The sequence below is a fragment of the Aptenodytes forsteri genome, unplaced genomic scaffold (genome assembly GCF_000699145.1).
Source record: "Aptenodytes forsteri isolate BGI_AS27 unplaced genomic scaffold, ASM69914v1 Scaffold260, whole genome shotgun sequence".
In the NCBI taxonomy this organism is placed as follows: domain Eukaryota; kingdom Metazoa; phylum Chordata; class Aves; order Sphenisciformes; family Spheniscidae; genus Aptenodytes; species Aptenodytes forsteri.
This window is the reverse complement of record NW_008795557.1, coordinates 1,356,586-1,372,157: the sequence shown is the minus strand read 5'-3', so window position 1 is coordinate 1,372,157 and position 15,572 is coordinate 1,356,586. Positions and strand designations below refer to the sequence as shown.

The window sequence follows — 15,572 nt, the reverse complement described above, 5'->3', positions numbered from 1 at the left end:
GGGGGCAGTGAGCAAGCAGCTGTGTGGTGCTTAGCTGCTGGCCAGGGTCCGGTCCACAACACCAGGTCCTGTAGTGACAGGACAAGGGGCAATGGTTTTAAACTGAGAGAGGGTAGATTTAAATTGGATATAAGGAAGAAATTTTTTATGGTTAGGGTGGTGAGACACAGGACCGGGTTGCCCAGAGAAGTTGTGGCTGCCCCACATTGGAAGTGTTCAAAGTCATGTTGGACAGGGCTTTGAGCAACCTGATCTAATGAAAGATGTCCCTGCCCATGGCAGGGGGTTGGACTAAATGATCTTTAAAGGTCTCTTCCAACCCAAACCATTCTATGATTCTATGAAAAAATGGCTTGGTGCCTCTTCCCTGCTCCTCTGCTTTGAGTTGAGTGAACCCTGTAGTCCCTCTGCTAATGCTGTCCCACTGAAAAAGCTCCTTTCAGCTGTGGCCCAATCCTGCCTTCACTGCATCCCTGCTACTGCCCATATTTTGGGGTCTACCAAAAAGAGCTTGTGCCCTGCTCTTCCTCTTTCCCTGTCTTGTGGTGAAAACTGAGCCTTCCCTTGAGCAGCTCCCTTTGTGTCTATAGTTTTACCATGGGCCTCAGCAACTGGCATGCCCTGGCATGACCAGACGGCTGGACATCAGCGCTACTTTCACTGAGCACTGCACGACGGTCAGGAGAATGGTGGGGTACGAACAGCACCTGCTTATTCAGTGGGTCTGCTCCCTGTGTGTGCCTGCCTCACATCTGCTCCTTCTGCGGGCAAGCGCAAGGCTTTGCTCCTCTTGGCTCTGCGGAGTCCCTGGAGGTGGACACGTACATCAGCTACACCTTTGTCAGCTGAGTTGTGTCAAGAGCCTGGTTCTCACCCAGGTGAAGGTGTCAGAGCATCACTCATTACCAAAGTCCCTGAAAGATACTGTATATTGCTGCAGGTTGCTGTCCTGTGGGGTGGCTGCTGTCCTTTTGTCAAGTGGTTGTACTGGGGTAGAGTACACGGCTGGTGCTTTACCATACCGCTGCAGTATATATGTGCATATACAAAGGGCCTCAGCCTGATTGAGAAACCCAGAATCTAACCGAATGGGGATTAAAAAAAAAAAATCAGGATTTTTTTTGGCAGATGGCAAGAGCACGGTTACCTTTTGGTTATTCAGCCCTCCTCAGTTGTTTTCTTACAGCACTGACATACACCTCTTTGTTTAGAAAGCTGTTCACTTTTGTGAGTACTGGTAAAAGCATTATTTTCCAGCAATTTTAACAACCAGCTCTCTGCTTTGACAAGAGTTGTCCAACCAGCAACAAAATCAATACAATGTGGCTTAAAAAACTTCTCAAGAATCGTGAAAAGCCTTTAGGCCAGTAGCGCAGTAAAATGGTTCCTGAGCAATTCTTGGAGTAAATCACACCCACCTGGTCCAGTTCTTTGTCAGAAGAGTGGAGTGAGTCTCATTGCTTTGAGCTCATGACCTGTGAGGAGAGAGGTAGAGGGAGCTGGGCTTGCTTGGTCTTGCAAAGACGAATGTAAGGGGCGATCTAATCACAACCTACAGGTATCAGAGGGGCAATTACAAAAATTATAAAACCAAACTCCTCTCATTTGTGCCTGATGATTTAACAAGGGGAAGAGCCACAAGCTGTAGCTTCGGAGGTTCATGTGTGACCTTAGGAAAAACCCTATTACCGGGAAAGTAGTGTGGCCCTGGTACGGTCACCAGAGGGATGGGAGCTCTCCATCTTTGAGAATTTCCAAGGCTCATCTAGACAAACCATGGCCAACTTCACCTGATGTTAGTGATAGTCTTGCTCCAAGCAGTAAATTGGATTAGAAAGCTCTAGATGCCCCTTGCAACCAGTACTTTTGAAATTTTCTGACTTAATGAGTCTTTAATTGCAAATGTGCAGGAAGTCAAGCTCAAGGCAACCATTCTGAATAGCAAACGCATTTCTAAAAACAAAGCCCAGCACCCCAAATTCCAACCTCGTATGTCTGTGTTTAATTTAGGAGCAAAATAAATGGTTTAATTTTTTAGTGACTTTATTAGTGTGATGTTGTACCTATAAAGACTTTGTACAGCCTTTCTTGGTATCAAGGATGGAAAAAGCAGAAAGAACAGCTTGCTTGTAAGGTCTCAGGCAAACTACATGGCATTAAGAAATACCATTTTTGACTTTGTTCTAATTGGAGCCTGTTTGACCCTGGAGCCAGAGCAGGGTAATGGAACAAGCACGACTTGAATGAAGTTGCTTTTCACAGTGTTGTGCAGAAAGGAAGAGAAGGAAAGAGAGAAATGCAGAGAATTTAAAGGGGGGAGAGCCAGAGAGATGCATTAAGAGCAAGAAAAAAAGGAAGAATATGTCACGGAAAATGGCCAAAGGAAGGGAGGAAAAAAGACAAAGGAGAGGAAAAAATGAGGGAGAAAGGAAAAGAAGGAAATAGAAGAGAAGAAGGAAGCAAAGTGAAATTGTAAAGAAAAGGAGGAGTGTCCTTCTGCCCTGCTAGGCAGAGTGATGAGGTGGTAGGACAGCAAGCAGCCCCAGGCAGTAGCACTCGTTATTTCCATCCCAGCTGATGTCATTGATTGCTTCTCTCCTCCCTTGTCATGCTTGGTGACAGAATCGCAGGACTTGCAACTCATAACGACCTGCTCTGCTCCTGCTTGGCTCAGGCCAAGGTTTTCTTTCCAGCTCCGACCAGGCACGGCTTCATCCGTGTTTCAGAGTGCTTCTGGATGGCACCCATCAGCAGACATGGGGATGTGGTGAGGGACAGGTCATCTGGGACCATCTCCAGTCCAAGCAGGTGGAGACCCTGTTCCTAGACTGTCTTCTGCAGACAACCAGTTTGCTCCTCGGCTGTGGTGCTGGGAAACTCCCATAGGACTGATTTCTCTCTTACCTTGAGAATGCCTTGCTGTTTTTCTCTTGGTAGCACTATTTCTTTTTAAATCAACCTTGCTTTTCCCCCTCATTCTCCTCCAAGGAAATTTCCCTTGCAGGGCTCAGGTCATACAGCATCCGACCACCTTCTGTCAGGGGGTTTAATTAGTCAGAAGAAATAAAACAAACGATGCTTCGTTTGCCAAAGGGAAGAAGTGGAGGAGGGGGAAAGGAAGATAGGGAGGACAGAGAAACCTTAATAACGAAGAAAGACAGGAGAATTCTAAGCTACATGGGCGTAAGCCTTTAGGAGTTATTACTCCCAAAGGAATGAGCTCCTGCTTTTATTGCAGCCAGTGTTTTTTAGTTATCCACCCTCACGATGCCAACAGAAATCCCATCAGGGCTGGACCAACCATATCTTCTCTGTACGAAGAAGAGATAAGCTTCATAGCAACTCCTCAGGAAGAGTCCTTCTGGTGGGCATGGGTTTTGTGAAAGTTTGGCTGTGAAAGATAAAGAAGGAGGTGCAGATCAGGGTTTTTTTTGTGGGAAGGGCTGCAGGTAGACACCAGCTATTACCCACCGGTCTGGCTTCCACTTGGCCAGTCGTCATTTGTGTAATGCCTTGCCAATGAGCAAACATCTGACCTGGTCCAGTACATGCAACCTCTTACTTAGCTGATGGAGGATCTAGGAGAGGATTATGGGTGATATGGGAAAGGGGATAGGGAAGGGGGTGAAAGAACGTGAGGTTGTTGGGGGTGGAGGGATGTCAGAGAGGATGTGGAAGGGAGGGGAGTTAGGGTTACTGCGTTGGAGATACAGGGGCATAGTCTGCTCATCTCTTAAAATCCAAACTCCATTTCTTCAGTTTCTCTTGGATGGTTTAGGAGTGAGTTATATGTCGGGCTTTTTTTGCTTTAATGGAGCTCCTCCCCCACTTTTATCCAGTTACCCATGAAAAGTCAGTGAAATGAGACCTACTTAAATCAAATGTCACAATCGATGCGCATCCCAGGCCACCATTTGCGTGATGTGAACTCATATTGCTGTAAGGGGGAAGCAGGGAGAGAAAAAGGGTTGGGAGTGAGCTTGGAGTGAGCGAGCAAGGAGCAATTCATGTCGGAGGAGTTTGTGCTTCGCAGTGCGCTTATCATGACCATACACCTCTGAGGTGGGGCAGGGCTGTTGCCCACCTGGTTTCTGCAGGGGGGGAAACAAAGCACAGGTGGCAAAGGGAGAAGCTGTGGCTTCATACTGGAGATTGCATCTCTCTCTCCCGTACCCTACCCCAGTGCCTGACTAAATCAGAGGCTTCTGTTCCCAGAAGAAAGTCCCTTCCACATTTTAATTTGTAAGGAGCAGGATACAATGTTTCAGCACTCACAGTGCCTGGAATATGTCCAATTTCAATTTTGTTTGATGGAAGATGAATCAAAATGTTGATATTTTCATTGAAATTTCTTTCTGTTTACCTAGTTCTCAAAAAAACTGCTTCTAACCTTCCACGAATATTTGGCAGGAGTAAATTCTCAGTGTGGGAATACAGTCACATGAGTTGATGTCAAAAATTGCAGTGATCCAAGACTCCGTAGAAGTTTAGAGGAAGAATCCACATGTGAGCTGTAGCATTTTCCATTAGCATTTTGGGAAGCTGTAGGTGGGGGAGATGCAGGACCTTGCTGGATGGATTGGTGAGGCTCAGTGCCGTGTTGTTCTTGCAATTTCTGCACAATTGCTGGTAGTTAAAAGGACTAAGATATCGCCTGAAATCCACTTCCATAATTTCAGGAAGTTGAATTAGGCTCAGCATCCAAACCCTTTATATGTATTTATGGTGGTGGTTTTGGAGAGTTCCAAGCCTCCTGTCTCACAGAGCAAACTCCAGGACATGAGTACAGGCATGCTGGGGTAGTGACGTGCCAGAGCTAATATGGTCTGTAGGGAGGGGACATTACTGAGAGGTGGCACCACACTGCATGCAGTTTGGCTTCCAGTCCGCAGCTGATCTGCATCCAGTAAAGATCCCTTAACCAACCTGTATTCCTTTGGGTATATATGCCAGTTGGGCATTCAAACCGTTGAATATGTCACTAAATTTTGTCTCAGATCCCTTAAGCTCTTGTGCCAGCCTTCCCAATAGCTCCTGTGGGGTTCACTGCAGCAGCATGGTGAAAGTTTTGTTCCTCATTAATCCCCCCAATGAGATTCAAAACGTGAGAGGTGCCTTTGGTCAAAATATGCAAGTAAGGAGGATCTTCCCAAGCCCTTCAGACTGCAGGGACAATTCAGCTCAGATCCCAATATGTCAGGATTGTTTGTCTCTTCTTCGTGGTGGGCTCTGTGGAGTAAACCTGTACTGACTGTGGGCCTTAAGTCAATGGACATATGCTTGCTTTGCCCATGTGTTGAGCTGGCTGGACTCCATACAAGCATAGCACTGAGCCTCACCTAATATATTTTGCTTTGCAGCAGGCTTAGTAGCCTGAAACAGAGCTGCAGTAGCCTCAACTTTGTGGTGTCCTGTTGATTGGAGGTTCGGGTTGAGCAGCCTCATGCCTGCCAACAAAACGGTGTAGACAAGTCCTTAGAGGATTGCCTGTTCCATTCCCAAATTCATGCGTAATTGCTTTTTTTTTTTCCATATGCTAAGCCCTTGCTATGTCAGAAACCATCTCATCTCCATGGCTGTAGCGATAGGTGTTGGTAGTGCGGCAATCTAATGACGACCTTGACTGTGCTCCCACACCTCTGCATACTGCCTCATCACTCTAAATAGAGGGTTCTCGTGTGTCTGCTGCACGGTGGGTCTCTGCTTCTCTGCCTTCACGCCGGCAGAGATCACTGATGTGGAAATGAGAAACATGCTGGAAAAGAGGCCTGCAGCAGAGAAAACCAAGTGGGATCCAGATCCTCACTCTAAGCTGAGAGTAGGGGGAGTTTAGTGATATTAGTCTGGCAGATGTTGGCCAGTCACACGGTTAGTCCCGGTGATGCGGAGAACTAGATTAGGAGAGGTTATAGCACGTGTGTTTGTTCTTGACGTTGCAAGAGCTGATGATTAGCAGGTCTTTCGTGTTCAGACAGGAAAGGAGAACCATTCCACACCAGATTTTCCAGTAAGGACCCCTGCATATGAAGAAATGCCTTGTGTAGCAGTGTAAGAGTAGTGAAGTGATGGATGGTATGACTGGATGCTGGGTCCCTGGGGAGGATATGCATCTTGTTTTTTCTTTGCTTGCCTCACCTCCTCCTTTTCCAGATGGATGTTTGTATTTGGTAGAAGATTTTTACCTTCTTTTCATCCTCCAATCTTCATCACCGCCATTCCCAGAAGAGCTCATTTGTAATTGTTCTAGCGTAGGCACTGCCTTCTGCTATTGCCTCATTAATTATCTTCCAAGTTTCACACTGGATATGAAGGTCCTGATCCTCCTCTTGCAACCCACGCCTTTCACACACCTGCCTTGCCATGGATATCAGAGTTGTTACCCAGACTTAACACTGGTGTGTGTGGGAGCAGAATCAGGTCCAAAAAAAGGCTGGGTCAACCAGAAATAGATCCTGGTCTTCTTTCCTCTTTATTTGTATGTGCAGTGCGATGTGAAGGTCAGGTGAGTTGACACAGAGACAATTAGGAGGAAAGTTCTTTCCATGAAATTGAGCTGGTAGCGTTTGCTGAGCATCTTTTTTTTTTTTTTTTCTTTTTTTTTAATGTCTTACTTTCTCTCTTTCAGAACATGGAAAAGGTGCTGGTCCCTTCTGTCACATTAATTGTAGGCTGTGGAGTATCTTCGCTGACACTTTTGCTGTTGATTATCATTTATGTCTCTGTTTGGAGGTATGGCTTTCATTCTCTTCTCTTCTTGTTGGGGAAAGTAACTGTTCTCTTGATCTACATGGATCCTGGAGGTTTTGCTCTCCTGCTTTGGGTGTCTGGTGCCTGAGGAAGAACCATTTTGTAATGAGTGGGTCCTGCAAAAAGTCATCATGGTGGCTTAGTTGGCATTATTCTTTCCTTTTAGTGCCAGAGAAATTAGTACAGTGAAATTAATGCCATGACCCCATGTAGTCGCATTGTTCCATTTTCAAAAGCCGTGTGCTGGTTTAGATGCCTTCGTACACCCCAGGAAACCTTGTTCATGGAGAGGTGGACGCGCACTGCCTCCTGGCAGGCAGATTGCTTCAAAGCATTCCCGGTTGGGTCTTTGATAACATCAAAACGTCCATGACCCGTTATGAAAACACCTGGCCTGAAGAACTGACGGCACTTTTCAGGAGCTTAAGGATGATATACCACATGGTCTAAATAACTCTCCAACCTCTTAGCTACGTTCTGCCTTTAGCTTCAGATGCATATGGGATTCCTCAGTACATCCCATTGCAGAGAGCTCCTGTACACCTATAAGCAGGTCAGGTGCAACCTTAAACTGTATCATTTATAGAAGCTGAAGTGGTTTCGTAGCAAAGTTTTATTGAACAAAGGCCCACATTGGCCCATGTCCCTGTTAGATACGTTCTGGTGGACTGTATAAGCTGGAGGGCCTGAGGTGTGCAAGGGATTCTCCCCCTACACTGCATTGAACAAGGTCTGAATATATACTACGAGACCCATGCCTTTCCTAAACCCATGGCAAACATGCTGAGAGCTTCATGACTCTAAGCTGAATAAAAGAAAATCGGAACCAGGTAAATGACTGTGAAATTGAAATGGAGTGGCTACAGAGAATACACTGTCTGGAAATTATTGGTGACCCTTTTGGGAGAAGGGATCAGTCTGAGGCTCTTATTTTGTCAAGTGATTCTTCTTAGTAGGGAGGAAAGGGTAAATTCAGTTCAGAGTTGTGAATTGAGATAACTTTTTCTACTCTTTGATAGAGGAAAGAAACAAAAGAATACAAAATGAGCAAAAATGCATCTTTTTTTGTTGATACTGTGACAGTACATAGTGGCTAGTTAATTATGGCAAGTGCTCTGAGCTGAAGACTGATCATAATAACATTTATCTAGAACTCAGGTTTTTCCGTGCCTGGGGTATCATTGGATCTGCTCAAGTCCTTGTCCTCTCCTGCTTTTCCTCAGGCTGGGCAGCACTGGGCAGCGCTGGTAGGTGACTTACTGGTGTCACTGGTGTCAGGATCAAGTGGAAAGTTAGGATAGAGGAGTAAAGAGCAAGTGTTCGAGCCTCACCCTCTCTTTCCTATCAGAAACAAGTTCAGGATCTGAAACCCAAGTTCAGACATGAGGTTGAATCAGTTTGGAGCATGCCAGAGTCATTTGGAATAACATGATGTATTTTCTTCCAGGAGTGTGCCCCTCAATATTTACTGTTATTGAGGACAGTAAAGTTAATTGCCTGCCCTGTTTAAAATACGCTCTTTTTAATTTCTCATTCCAGCCTTTGCGTTATGCCTATGCCCAAAATGATCAGCATGAACGGGGGGACATGTTTATGGGAGGCTTGAATGGGCATTTCTGAGCTAGCCAAGGATGGACATGCATTTCCAAGTGATCCTGAGACCAGCTATATCTTGATTAAAGGGCTCTCTATCCTAAGTCTCTTTGTGTAAATATTTGTAAAGCATGATCAAGTGATCTCTAGAATTTCTCTTTGGTGCGCTGAGTTTGTTTCATTTCTTCTCTGTAGATCATGTTTTCATGTTTTCTAAACTTCACAGCATTCCCGTGGCTGAGCCCTGAGCACTCTGTGTGTCCTTTTTATTTTAGGCATAGCTGCTGGACATGAATGTGCTGTCCTATTAATGGTCTCAGGAACATCATAGTCAAGTCAACATTATCTCATGGCTCCCACTTTGTTTTGCCCTAGATGTTGTATAGTCTGATAGACAACAGCTGGAGGGATGTTCATAAGTGGGATCAACAGTATTATTCCAGCTGTTGTTGCTAAAATACAGAAGCCGTATCAAAGTGGTCCTTTCTCACCCTGCAGAGGAGAAAATCCTCGTGCCCTAGCTGCCTGGTCTTCTGTGGAGAGCGCTCACCAGAGCTCAGCTGTTTTGGGGAGCTTTGGCCGGGAAATTTCCCATTCAGACCTCTGAACAAAGGCATCTGGAGCATGCATACACAGGCTCAGCTTGCGTATGAAACACTTCTGATGAATAAGCTCACTGAGGCTGACAATCTGGAAACTTTCCCAGAATTTTGCCCGGCTAGGGTTTGTTTATACACGGGAAGCAGAAAGAAAGGGTGGGGGAGAAAGAAGGAAAGGAACATGGTAAAGAAAGGGGGCAGAATAAAAGGGAGGTGATCCCAGCTTTGGGCTGCATACCAGAGAGGAAATTAATTCACCCTCCACTTCCCATTCAAAACCCCCAAATTATGGTTGCTTCTTAGTGGCACCTACTCAGCCATCGGCATGAACGGCATGAGCTTTTTGATGCAAGCGATCACTTCAGACACAGCCAACTTGGCACAGTCTCATTGAAAACTGGACGTTGTTTCTGTTTGACGGCTGTTGGTGGCCTGTTGGTGGACTCACTCCAGTTCCCAGTAGACAGATGGCTGCAAAAACTCTGCTGCAGATGGTGCATCTCTGGCCTTATTAGCAGTCTTGACAGAGAGGTCAGTGACACAGTGGGTCACAGAAGTGGAGTGACCTTGTTACATCTCGGCAGTGGCTGTCCTGGGTCACAGCTGGAGACACGATCTGTGTGTGGGCCACGTGCTCCACCACCCATGTGGAAAAAGAGGGGGAATTGAAAGAAAAAGATGTTACCTCTTGAAAACTGACATAAAAATGAAAAACTGGGGAGAAAAGGAACTGTTCAAGGGTCAGAACAGGTGAAATGACTTAGTACCATGTTTTTCTAAGCTTTGGTTTGTACCATTCCTTTCAAGCAGCTCCTTGACACAGTGGTGTTTCAGGAGTGCCCCAATGTGTTTTCCATCCCTGAACTGATTGTGGTTCAACAACCTCTGGAGTCAACGACCTTTCCATAGCATGGAGAGATCAATGCTTGCTATCGAATAGCTCTTCCACCAGCCCATCAGCATGTGGGGCACAGCAGACCTTTTTGACTGGCGGCAGCTGCGTGAATGCTGTATCGCTGAAAGATATCAGTGCGAGCTTTTCTCACTCCCTGCCCATCGAAGCCTGAGGATTGATTTAGTGGTTGTGAGTGAGCTCTCAAGGGGCTTTTAACACTTTTTTTAAGCCCAGGAGCTCTGCCTTTGCCGGAGATGCTGAGGCACTCGGTGGCCCCGGTGGGAGGTAGCAGGAATGACTGTGTGGAGAAGGATGTGTGTACGCAGTGAGAAAGCAAGAGTGACTCAGTGTTTGCAGAGAAGAAGGGAGTGTAATGGGGACAGAGACACAGACTGCGGAGTTTTTCCACCTTCTCCACCTGTCTCGGTTTGCACAGGGCTTCCCCACATCCCGCAGGACCCAGGCCAGAGCAGAAGTTCCCTAAATTTGCAGTGAGTTTTCCCCTGCTTTGGTGACTGAGCACAGCATATTTTGACAAGTAGGCAGAGTCCATGTGTCAGCCAAGGGGTACCGAGACAGCACCCTGGAGGAGGTCTGCCTTTGCTGGAGATCTGTCCTCTGGCAAAACCCATCAGGTTCTGTGTTTTTTCCCTATGATATGAGTTCCTGACTTCTTTGGGCAGAGGGTCTGGATAGTAATGGTGATTTCTTTCTGTGGAGCATCCTGCGCCAGAGAAGAGGAAATGGAAGGAAAAAAGCAAGCATGGCAGGAGGCTGTCTTAGCATAACAGGGAACTTCTGACTGAGCTGAAACATAACAAGGAAATATTTGGTAGCCAAGTCAGGCTACCAAGGAGGACTATGGAAGCATTGCCCAGGAATGCAGGATTGAATTAGGAAGGTCAGACGTCAGCTGCATTTGAAACTGGTAAGGGATGTGCAAGGCATAAAGAAGGGTTACTGTAGGTACGTCAGCAGCAAAGGATTACCCAGAAAAGTGTTGGCCCAGTGTTGAATGGGGCAAGTAGCCTAATGGAGAAGGAAGTAGAAAAGGTGAAGGTACTCGGTGCCTTCATTGCCTTGTTCTACTGGCAAGGTTCGCTTCCAGGCACCCAAGTTCCTGTACCTAGTGGCAGAATCTGGGGAAGAAAATACTACCCACTGCCAAGGAAGAGAGAGCTGAGGACCATTTAAGTAAGCTGGACATTTGCAAGTCCATGGGACCAAATGGGATGCATCGAGGGTGTTGCGGGAGCTGGCTGGTGTTACTGTGGAGCCACTCTTTATCATCTGGGGAGGTTCCTGATGGCTGGAAGAAAGCAAATGTTACACCCATCTTTAAAAAGGGCAAGGAGGAGGATCCAGAGGACAACTGGCTGGTCAGCCTGCTCACAGCCCCTGGGAAGATTAAGGAGCAAGTAGTTGTAAAGGTTATTTCCAGGCAAAATGAAGGACAAGAAAGCAATTGGGAATAGACAGCACAGATTTATTGAGGGCAGATTGTGCCTGACTCACCTGTTTCCCTTTTGTGATGGGATGACTGGTTGCACAGACAGTGGAGAGAAGTAGGTGTTGTATATTTTGACATTACCAAGGCCTTTAACACAGTCTTCCGTAGCATGTTTGTATCCAGACCAGGGAACTGTGCACTGGATTGGTGGCTTCTAAGGTGGCTTAATAGTTGGATGGAGTTCATGCAGGCTTGAAGGGTAACGGTCAAAGGTTTGAAGCCTAATCAAGAGCTGGTTACTAGCTGCATCTGACAGGGGTTGATACTATGGCCAATATCGTTTAATGTCTTCTTTAACAACCTGGACGATGGGGCAAAATGCACCTTCAGCAGGTTCGTGGATGATGCCAGGTTGGGAGGAGTGACTGATATGCTGGAGAGCAGCACTGCCATTCAGAAGGACCTCAGCAAACTGGAGATAACGGGCTAGAGAAATGATACAACAAAGTCAAATGCACAGTCCTGCACCTGGGGCAGAATAACCGTGTGGAGCAGGATGGCTGGGGACTGACTGGCTTGGTAATGCCTCCACAGAGGAGGCTCTGCAGGTCCCAATGGGCAACAATTTGGCAATGAATCAGCAGTGCACCCGTGCAGCAATGAAGGCCAACATGATATTGGGCAATATAGGGAAGAATATAGCCAACAGGTCAAGGGAATTGATTATTCCCCTCTGCTTGACAGTCTTGAGGCCACATCTGGAAAAGTGTGCCCAGTATTGGACTCCCCCAATACAAGAGATGTCAGCACATTGGAGCAAGCCCAGTGGATGCTTAGGGAGCTGGAGAACATAATGTAAAAGGAGGCAAAGGGAGCAAGGCTTGGTTAGCTTGGAGAAGAGGAGGCTATTAAGGAGGAGTCATGGAGAAGTCAAAAAACTTGCAGAGGTATGCAGTGAAAGGTCTAGAGGCACCAGCTGCAGCAGGAAAAAATCCAGCTGGATATAAAGAAAAATAAACCTTCGCCTGAGAGCAGTTAAGCACTGTAACAAGTCATCCAAGAGAGGTGGTGGCATTTCTGTTCTTGGTGATTTTCAAAACTTCATTGGACAAGACGCTGAGAAACCTGATCTGACTTTGAAATTAGCCCTTTTTTGGGCAGAGGATTGGACTGGGAGCTCGAGAGGTTTTTCCCCAACCTAAATTATTCTGATTCTGTGATTCTACACGTTGCCAATCCACGTCTCATTCTTTGGAGGTTCAGGGATCTGGGGAACAGGATGGACTCTCAGTGCACGAAGGGAAGCATGGAGAAAAGAGAGGCTTGTTTAAGGAGGGAAAAAGTCTGAAGACAGCTGAATATCTTCCCTTACATTGACATACAGACTATACTTATGGTCAACTCATTTCTTATGTTTTTTGACCAGTGGAGACTTTCAAAGTGCACGCTAATGCCAGTTGGATCATAGTGTTGCTACACAGATTTATTACATCTCATTCCCACCAGGACAGAGTCCAAATCTCCCTTTCTATCCCCTAGAAGCTGCTGACTGGAGACTTGATGTTTTACTTCACACAATCAAAGCATAGATAGATTGATGGCTCAGTACCCTCCAACCACAAATGGAACAGGATCCAGGTGATGCACAGCATTGTATTGAGCCCAGTGAAATGGGGAAATTTGGGATCAGATTGGCCATGAAAGGAACCAGAGGCTCATTTTGCAGGCAGGCAACCCAGTTTCTAGCTGAGCTGGAGGCCTAAATTTTGTAGTCTGTTCTGGGGTTGGGTGAGTTTCAGGGAGAATTACTTATAAACCAGATTTCCAACAGACTAAGTGTAAGTTCAGACTACTTTGCATCAGTGACTTTTTTTGTATCCAGGAAAGCATATCCTCAATGTTCATGTTTGTCTGAAGGTAAAACTCAGAGGAAGTTAAAACCAAAGTTTTGCATCCTTCAGTAGGTCTAAAGCAGAGATTTACCCTTGGGAGAACACACGCGTGCAGTAAACTTGTCTTGCCCACCTAGTCAGAAACTCAAAACTCTGCAGCCAAAGCACAACCAACTCACTCTTGCCAAAATTAGTTAATTAAATCAAATTCCCAAAATAAATAGTTGATGTTCTGGAATATAGGAAATAATCCTGCATTAGCCTCCAGGGATGAGATGGTTGATTAATAGATCTGTTTCTAATTTCTATAAGCATCAGCATCTACTCTTCACTCATCTGGTATTCAGGCAGGGCACTTGCCGAATCACTGAGATTATTCACGTGTATGAGTGTTGGTATGGTCAGGTCCTGAGTCAATCCTTGAGGACTTGCACTTTTGCAATTCCCTTTTAATTTTATTAAGTACATAAAAGTGCCTTCAGTGAAATTTTCCTTCGTAGCCAGTGGTTTGAATTAATTGTCGTGCACATATCTCAGCAGCAAGTTGGTGCTGCGCTGCACATTGCAAATCAGAAATGACAAACAGCTTGCTCCTGCAAGGTGCTGAAGGCAACAGCTTCCTGACTTGGATCCCTAATGTCCCAGACCCACAGCTGCAGTTAGGTATTTGGCCTAGTTTTGAGAAGTGTTAAACCGCTCAGTCTGGGGAAAAAAAAAAACAAACAAACAAACCATACTTCTCACTTTAGGATGGGTTGTTAGGTTAAACAAAGGGGAATGCTGAATCACAAACACTTCGTTGTGAAGGTGCATGCATTCGTAATCTGCTTTCATTGCCAGCATGCCTGTGGCTCTTCTTATTTGGGAATCTTTCCATGTGTTGCCTGTATGTTTTCTTCTAAGCTCCTTTTCAAGTCCCCTTTCAAGTAAGCAGAGCTGAAGAAGACTTGCAGCACTCTACTGTTTTAGGAGCGGCTCAGACTAGGGACCAGGCTGGCCCCTAGTTTGTTGACTCATGCTCATAACTCCAGCATTGATGGGGGAGGATGGAGAGATCTATGGGCTGAGCACTACACCCAGGCTCTTCCCCCTCCCTTTTGCCCTTGTTCTTGTCTGTTTAACACACAAGATCTGCAGGAAATGGGCAATCTCTTACCATGGCCTTCTGTAGAGCCTGGCCCAGTGCAAGCTGCACCTGGTTGATGCTTTTCAGAGGTAACTTAATGAAGTTGTAACAGGGTGGATCTCCCTCCCCCTCTTCTCTTGCTGCAGGTATATTCGCTCAGAGCGCTCTGTCATCCTTATCAACTTCTGCCTATCCATCATCTCCTCCAACGCTCTCATCCTTATTGGACAGACCCAGACCCGGAATAAGGTAGGAGATCAGTTGGACTTTGTTTGTTTGTTTGCTTTTCCCCTGATTTAGCACTGAAATGATCCATTCAGGCAGCGCTTCCTCATTTTTCCTCCATCTGTTAATTAGCAACATGTCAAAGACACGACTAAATGGCAGATTTCAATTTTCTCTCTCTCTCTCTCTTTGATAATTTGTCAGCATCCTCGGGGCTTTGATTAAAACCAATGTGATATTTTTGAATATCTGCCTAGAGTATCTGGCACATGGCACAGTGAAGAAACATGGTTATTTGCAAGGCTTTAACCATTTTATTTTCCAAAAATTACAAAGAAAGACAGATTGAGAAAAGGCTTAAAAAAAAAAAAACCACCAACATCTCAGCTTTACATTTATTTCTCCAGCAACTTTTATACTCTGAGCTTAAAGTGCTTGGCAGATGTGAACGAACAAAGCCACAAAAACCACCTTTTCTGGGGGTAGGAAGCGTTGCCAGATGCGCTGTGCACACTGCAGAGCCCGGGGGCCACGAGGGACTCACTGCAGATCACAGTGTGACTTGAGCAGTAAAGGCAAGACGTAACGTGGATTTTCAAGCCACGTGCCCTGCTTGCACATACATGCCTTCCCACATTACAGACCCAGCTGGAGAGGCATGTGTTGCCTGTATAACTTCTCTCCAGCTAAAGTACTTTCAGTTTACCCGTTGGTGTCTGGCATAACAAATCACTGCTCATCATTAGTATTTTCCTGTTGTACATTTTCCCGTCTCCCCAAGTGCTCCAACCATCCTAACTCCACTAAGCAGAAAAGTGAGGCGAGAAGCATCCTCTGCTACTCCTGCTGCCAAAGTCACAATCAGAAGTCAAAATTTAGTTTTTAATTAACAGTAACTGGTGACCGGCCAGTTTTTTCGAGCATCTACTTTGGCAGCAAGAGCATGCTGTCACTTTTGGAAGCATTTCTGCAGAGAAGCCCCAGGGTTTAATGAATCACAGAGACTCATTTCTATGGAGGGCCCTTCGGGTTAGGGCTAGGTTAT

General features: G+C 45.9%; 1 protein-coding gene across 1 annotated transcript in view; it reads left to right on the top strand.

Moving 5' to 3' along the window:
• ADGRB1 (adhesion G protein-coupled receptor B1) overlaps nt 1-15,572 on the top strand; it is a 219,629-nt gene that overhangs the window by 142,355 nt on the left and 61,702 nt on the right. Inside the window, exons 18-20 of the mRNA XM_019472821.1 lie at nt 6,626-6,729; nt 7,899-7,994; nt 14,449-14,551. Coding sequence (XP_019328366.1) covers nt 6,626-6,729; nt 7,899-7,994; nt 14,449-14,551 — 303 coding nt within the window. The remainder of the gene's footprint in view (nt 1-6,625; nt 6,730-7,898; nt 7,995-14,448; nt 14,552-15,572) is intronic.